The sequence below is a fragment of the Xenopus tropicalis genome, chromosome 3 (assembly GCF_000004195.4).
Source record: "Xenopus tropicalis strain Nigerian chromosome 3, UCB_Xtro_10.0, whole genome shotgun sequence".
Taxonomy (NCBI): domain Eukaryota; kingdom Metazoa; phylum Chordata; class Amphibia; order Anura; family Pipidae; genus Xenopus; species Xenopus tropicalis.
In genome coordinates this window covers 117,498,714-117,506,227 of record NC_030679.2, presented here as the reverse complement: position 1 = coordinate 117,506,227, position 7,514 = coordinate 117,498,714, and the positions used below count along the sequence as shown (strand labels likewise).

Below are 7,514 nucleotides of genomic sequence, written 5' to 3'. Positions count from 1 at the left end.
GTTGGGTATGGGTATATAAATCAGTGTGACACAGCAAGTTGGGCAGGATTCTTGTTGGGTCAAACATACATAAGAAGTCCTCTGCACTCACCCACTGTCAATATGTCAATATATATAGGACATTAAGACATTCTGTGCATTAAGCTATCAAGAAATGTCCTCCCCTTTAACAAAACAGGGATTGGTTGTCCATATACTGCAATATACTTCAAGCTGGCCAACTACTTTAAAGTCATCCCCAGTGTGGCCGGTCCTACACTCACTTTCATTGGATTAATTAAAGGAACAAACAATGTAGGTCTCTATAAAAATATATTGCATAAATAAGCTCATCTGTAAAACCCTGCTTCATCTAAATCAGGGGTCGGGAACCTTTTTGGCTGAGAGAGCCATAAACATCACATATTTTAAAATGTAATTCCGTGAGAGCCATACAATATGTTTGGCCGCGGATGATGTGGGGCAAGGTAGGGAGGGTCCCAAGGATGCCGGATGTGGATGTGATGTGGAGGAGGGCATGGCCTGCGCCCGGTGGATAGAAGACGTGTTCTAAGGCTTAGAACAAGTCTTCTATCCGCCGAGTGCAGGCCACAACCCCCCGTTATTTTTTTTTATTAAAGATTTGGCATCGAGCCAGATGCAGCCATCAAAAGAGCCACATCTGGCTCTCGAGCCATAGGTTCCCTACCCCTGATCTAAATAGACCATTTTCATAAAAATATACTTTTTAGTACTATGTGCTATTGGGTAATCCTAAATAGAAAACTGCCATTTTAAGAATTAAGGGCCTCCTCCTGGGATCATAGGATTCAAGCCAAAGCACACATACATGCTAGGCCCCATCAGCTAATTAATGGGCAGAGTTCTGTCTTTTGCTTCCACACTTCTTCCTGTTACAGTTAGAGCTGCATTATTTCTGGTCATGTGATCTCTAAAGTAAGCACACAGCCAATCGCTAAATGGGGGATCAAGGGAAAGGATGTAAAAGGGAATATTTACTGATATAAAAATTCCAGTTTTGGGATATTCTTTAATAGGTCACTTAACATTATATAAACTATATGTTGGTCAAGTATTCATTCTGGGGACTATAGTTTATAGTATAATGAAGTTTACAACTTCATTACGATTTATTTTTTTTTGGTTAGGGTCAAATCAATTTTGACCTTTACCTCAATAATAAAGTCTTATCTAAAGCTGTCTCCATCATGACTCAAAAAATCCTTCCTGACTTCAAATAATGAATAGACCAACTCTTTCCCTCAACCACTTACTAAAGAGAGTGATTGCCATACTCCTAAGCACTGTCACTTGTTTGTATATGTAGTACATTTGTGCAGGTAATGTATTATATGGCCGTTTAACCTTGGTTAGGGTAGAGCAGGAATGTTTATCTGCAGCCCACCAGCTAAACCCTGTTGATAGATGTTGAAAATTATAGTCTGCAAAAGTCTGGGGGGCCACAGATTGAAGGCCCCCTGGATACGAAAAAAGACACTTGTTATAACAATATTAAGTACTATGAATAACCTTCATTTATATTTGTCAAACGTTACTAAAATAAATAGCATGAAATAACAAAAGGCAGAATCAGAAATAAGTCTCATTGGTTCTAGTAGAAATATGGGACAGTAAAAGGGATCAAATGGGGATGGAAAGAACTGTGGGGTGGAGAGTTGGACTGAAGGTGAGTAAAATGGAAATGATGGCACCAAGGGACAACTTGAACAGAAGGTACGAGAACTACATTGCAGCATATCTCAGAACAAGGCCCCTTCGTCCTCCTTGATGAGAAAGTAGATGGTCACTGGCCCGCAGCTGGTTGGGACAGTCTCAGTGACTCGGGCAAACAGCCAGGACCCCAAGCCATACATCAGTGTCGGGATGCCTGCAGAGAGAAGGCACACAGAACAGGTAAGGGCCAGAAGACTTTAGAGCAATAATTTCCTTTCTTCTGCATTCTGATATTGTCGTCTTTGGCTCCCCCTCTTCTATGCAGGCAGTGAAAGGATAAGTTTATTTTATTTATTTATGTTTGGAGCATCTCTGCAGCTTTGCTAATGAAAGGCAGCCAGAGAGATAATAATGCGATTAATATGAAACCCATAATAACCCGCTAACATAATGGGCTGTTCTAACCAACGGCAGCAAGGGAGATTTTAATAAGCTGCGATAATAAAGCAAAGTAATTAATCCCAGCCATATGGATAAGCAGCCACAGGAAGCCACGCTCCACATATTCTGTTTGAAAAGACAATTGATGGCCTTTATAAAGCTAAATATTTAATAAGCCTTGGGTGGGAGGCAGGATGGAGTGTGTGGGGTGTAATTACAGCATCTCTCCATCACTTACCTAGATTTATGGCTTTGAGTGCCGTGAAAAAAAGGTTGTGGAGCCTCAGGTCCTGGGGGGCAGCTCGGGAGCAGTGATATTTAATGAATGGGAAGCAGCCTGTTCGGAGAATATGGTAATTTGTCCCTTTCACGTCCCAGTTGAAGTTGGACAGAGCAAACTGGTCATTGGAAACAGAGCTATACTTAACACAGTAGGAAGTCCAAGGAGGCAAATTCCGTTGTAAAAGGTGCTGGGTTAGAACCTCTGATGCATTAGGGCGTGGAGGGCCCCCAGAGCCTGATGGGAAAAGAAGAAGGCGAAGCAACACCTCATGGGCTGTTTTCGCTAAAAGCATGTCTGGAAAAGGGGGGAAGATGCTAATCCTACAGATGACGAGCCGACAGAAGAAAGGTTCCAGCACACGAGAGCCAAGAAATAAGGTCAAAAGAAAACAAATGAAAAAGCAGAGTATTAAAGTTAGCCAAAACCAGAGTAGGCAGACACACAAATTCCTAAACCCTTAATGTCATAAGGTTACACACACACTCTATCTCCTCACCCTTTATTTTCCTTCGTTCATGTTTTCATTGGCCTTTATGCTTGGAACAATCAAAAGTACTATCTGCCACTATGACCTTGGCCAAAATTATCTATAGCCCATGGCCAGATGGGGTCCTCCACAAATTTTTATGGACCCTATTGATTTGATAATTTATGATCATTTAGCCCCCAGACACGGGTGCTGTGTATAATGATCTTGCTAAAGCCGTTACTGAACTACAACTTTCAGTCTCCACTCAAAGTCAAAGGCTCTCAGAGGTTGTTGGGACTTTTGGAGAGGCATCTAGAGTTTAACTGCAAGGCTGTACATGTCCCATCTCTGATCAAGGAATCAGGAGATATTACTAGACTACCCCTATATTCACACAACATGGCTGTGTGACTGTAATCACTACCCCGGGCCATACTGCATTTCCCACCAGTTGGGGCTTACAGTGGTGGTGGAATCATTAGAGAGAGATTAAAGGAATGCAGAGCTAATTTACTGCACAGTAAGTGTCTCTGTAGCTTTTACTAAACATTACAATTTGTTAACAGTCTCCAGTCCTATTTATTAACACACAAAGAAAAAGATCCTGTTCTATTAATTACTGGGGTGATGCCGGCCTTGTTTGTGTCTGCATATGATTAATAAATAGCAGCACCTGCCATTTTAGTGCAGTAAATAAGAAGGGAGCTGATTAATTATCGGGCTCTGACTGCACAGCTCAGCGAGTTCCGGAAATCACAACAACAACAAAAGCAAACCGATGCGTCCTGTTCATTCCACTGACAGGGAGGCTGTTTATGGAATTAAATTATTATATAGTAGCTGGAGCTTGTTCATAATGGGAGTGTCCCCCCCAAATGAAGGGCCATTAACACAATGGGACCCTCACTAAAAGCAGGACTCTGATCTAGTTAGAACTGTAACAGTTTAAAAGTAAACAATAGCTAAAACGCATTGAGCTCCTTTGTAATTCGTATAAATGGCAATTTTAAGTCTTTATACTGCATGTATTTAAAAACCATGTGCTGGTTGTACTGATTAATTGGAGTCTGCAGTAGTGACTTAATGATCCTCCTCTGTGATTGGACAATAGTCCTGTATTATAACTAAGGTTCCCTCTGCTTTCCTCACCAGTCATCAGTTTACCCAAATCAGATACAATCCAATCATTCATGAAATGACTGGTTTTCGCAGGAGTCAAAGTGTGGGCAGTTTCACTTTAAATCAGTGCCTTATAAGGCCATTAATGGCCAGCCTTGTACAATATCTGACTTATTAGGCCTTGGCCTGAATGCCCAGAGGAAGCTGTGGCACTTCTTCTTGCACCATGTACTGATAGATATGGAACATCACCAGCTTAAATGTTCAAACCTATCCGACCAGCCAAAGATTTCCAAGTATTAGGACTTACATGTTCGCCGGTGGGATGGCGGGTCATGGCAACTCGGGGAGATTGGTCGCCCGTGACAAGGGAGATTTGTCGCGTGCTACTAATCTCCCCGTGTGCCAGAGCCCTTAGTCTCAAAACCTTATCTACACCAACACAGAAGCGCCTAACCATGAGCTCTGATATAGTGCTAAGCACACAGTTGTACATGTACACTATAAAAGCTGATGTACATGGGGAGGTATCGGGGTAACCAAGGTGGTAGCCATTTAAGCTAAATAGGTCAATAGGGTCTACTTATACTGGTTTTAGTTCTTAAAGGACATGTAAACCCCCCCAACAAAAAATGTAATAAGTGAACAGCCTATTTAAAAATCTTTTAATACCTGGTTAACGGTAAGCCTGTAGCATCCCTTTAATCACTTAGGATTCCTTTTCCTCTAACTCACTAGGCCCCCTCCCTTAGAAATTGACTTTGGCTCTTGGCTATTGAACATGCTCAGTTCTTCTCAACTCAGGTTACCAAACACACCCTTCAGTCTAGCAACCAATGAAGAGATGGCAATGCTGGTTTCCATAGAAACTCTGCTCTAACTGTGCACTCTGCTAGAGAAACATGTTTTTTCTCCTAGCCTCCTGTCCTGAGCTCAATGTAACTGTTACAGTGCTTAATCCAAGCAGGACTTTTTATCAAAGTTCTGCCCGTGTAAGCCTGCATTTTTCATTACATAACCTTTACAGCACACATGTTCCGTTTGCAGATGTAAATGCCACTGAGGATGAATGAGAGGGAATACAGCCACCAGGTGAAAGCTGCTTTTTGTTTTAGGAAAATGTGATGTGCTGGCTAGAGAGGATATATACTGTATGCAGTACATGTATGGTTTACATGTCCTTTAAAAGGCCACTTAATATGATAAAATATCTGTTGGTTAAGCATTCATTCAGAAAGTATAGTATTCTTTGCATGGCATGATTGACAATTGTATTGAAGTTTGACTGATATGGCTACTTACCTGCAGGGCTGAATCAGCCTGATTATAACAGAAGGTCTATGCAGGCCCATCAGGAACAGACTGCAAAAAGTGCAATTGCAGTCTTCGCCAATGGGATTTTCAAACCTGGCTGAAAATCAGCAAAGGCCACTCAAAAGGGCTCAGAAGCTGCTTACCTGCCCGTGTCATCTTAATGGGGTTGTTTGCCCTTAAATTAACATTTATTATGATGTAGACAATGATATTCAGAGAAAACCTGCAATTGGTTTTCATTTGTTGTTATTTGTGGTTTCTCAGCTTTATGTTCAGCAGCTCTCCAGCCTGGAATTTCAGCAGCTATCTGGTTGCTAGGATTCTGTTTACCTTAGCAACCATGTAGTGGTTTAAAAAAAAGAGACTGGATAATGAATAGAAGGTGGCCTTAAAAGAAAGATTTAAGCTTACAGAGCAAACAAAAAGCTACAAAGATGTAGAAGAGAAAGACAAATAATTTCAAAACTATAAAAAACGAATAATGAAGTCCAACTGCAATGTTGCTAGGAATAGGACTTTCTATAACACATTAAAAGTTAACCTAAAGGTGAACCACCCCTTTAAAATGGCAAATTTTCTATTTAGGATTGCCCAATGGCACATACTACTAAAAATGTATAATTTTCTGAAAATGTTTTTTTAAGATGAAGCAGGGCTTTGCGTATGAGCTGTTTTATGTGACGCTGCTGCCATGAGGCAGATTGAGAAACTCAAGTGGCAGCAGCCTGCAAGTTACCAGGGGCGGCAAAAATCAGCTCCAGCTAACTTCAAGAGCGGAAATTCCGATGTTAGAATTGGCATTTTGGCTCTTCTAGTGCAGAGAGTGTTCTTGCACTGCTCCATCTCTTACAATGGTAAGTACGGGGTGTAAGGAGGGGCAAAATCCAAAAGGCCGCCGAGGGGCCAGGAATGCCATAGAGACCTACAGTGTTCAGAGCAGCTATACACATAGAGGCGGCTATGGCACATATACAATTGCCCCGCTAATTACCTGAACAAAAAATTAAAACTTTCCCCAACGCTCCCATATACTGACCCATTCTAGAGCCTGAAGTGCTATGTTACTGGTTAATATCTACGGTCTCCAGTCAATTTGGGTACAACCACGTGACACAGCTCAAGCCCTGCAGCCAACATACCCATGACCTCCAGGGGAGCAGGGGAACTTCCCATCCCATCCATACCGGGATTGGCGTGACGTCACTGTACCAGCTGACTGATCACATGATGCAGCCTGGGCGGAACTATTCGACTATAGAGGAAGCAGACCAGTTAAGAAATGATGTTGAAAAGCAGATGAATTTAATTTACCAGTAAAAGAGACTTATGTGTGGGGAAGTGTACTGTCTGTATGAATAAAGGGGCGGGTAGGAGCCTGGGCAGCGTAACGAGCTTTTGCTCGGTGTAAGTACGAAGTATGGGGAGACTCAGCGCTGCAGGCAGACAGAGGGCACAGGTTTCCCAGCTGCTGTAACCCAAAGTAACCAGTACTTTCAGCGGGACAGTCCCGATATTTATGGCACTTCCCTGTCCCGGATTCACTGTTAGATGTCCCGCTTTTCAGGTTTGCCATTTAATTGATTGCTGTGCCTGCTCTGCTCTGGGGAATAAAGCCCCGCCCCCTTAACTCTTCAATCTCCCCTGCTACACTCAAGCTCACAGGTTTACCTTGATGTTTAATTGTCCTGGGAGGAGCATTTGTGACAGGCAAGGGTTAACTATTGGCTTTGGCTGCATTCCTCTCCTGCTCAGTGGGTCAGGGGCTGAGGGGGCTCTGTCTTTTATCAGGCAGAAGAGGCTGCTGCTTTTATTTGTGTGCTGGGCAGTTTCACCTTCCCACCCCTAACATATATCTCTCACTCCTGGGAATCTCTGGCAGAGCACAGCATGCAGGGGAAGTATCGCTCATTCATAAAATATAGCAGACATTTTAAAGGGGCCCTTATAAGTCTGGGAACCTTAGGCCTTGTTAATATGGCAAGAAATCATACTGCCCAACTGGCCCGCTTTTGGTAGCGCATCCCGCTGTCCCGGATAGTTCCATGAATGTCCCGCATTTCCGTAATGCCGGACATTCATGGAACTATCCCTGACAGCGGGATACAGGCCCGGATTTGTGGAGAGGCCACAAAGGCCCGGGCCTAGGGCGGCAGATATGTAGGGGCGGCATGCCGCCCCGCCACAACAGAATTTCTAAAGTTTTTTTCAATACAG

At 42.9% G+C, this 7,514-nt stretch overlaps 1 protein-coding gene across 5 annotated transcripts; it reads right to left on the bottom strand.

Moving 5' to 3' along the window:
- Positions 1-1,512: 1,512 nt before the first annotated feature.
- On the bottom strand, positions 1,513-6,659 carry c15orf61 (chromosome 15 open reading frame 61). 5 transcript variants are annotated; one of them, XM_004912592.4, is made up of 3 exons: positions 6,485-6,659; positions 2,354-2,718; positions 1,513-1,888 (listed from the first exon to the last, which is right to left on the bottom strand). In XM_004912592.4, exons 2-3 carry the CDS (start codon positions 2,688-2,690, stop codon positions 1,761-1,763), a joined length of 465 nt encoding a protein of 154 aa, XP_004912649.2. In that variant the 5' UTR covers positions 2,691-2,718; positions 6,485-6,659; the 3' UTR covers positions 1,513-1,760. The 5 variants fall into 5 exon arrangements, with proteins under 5 accessions (XP_004912649.2, XP_002932988.2, XP_002932989.2 ...); XM_002932942.5 differs by having other exon boundaries at positions 6,440-6,641; XM_002932943.5 differs by having other exon boundaries at positions 6,337-6,632.
- Positions 6,660-7,514: the final 855 nt, after the last annotated feature.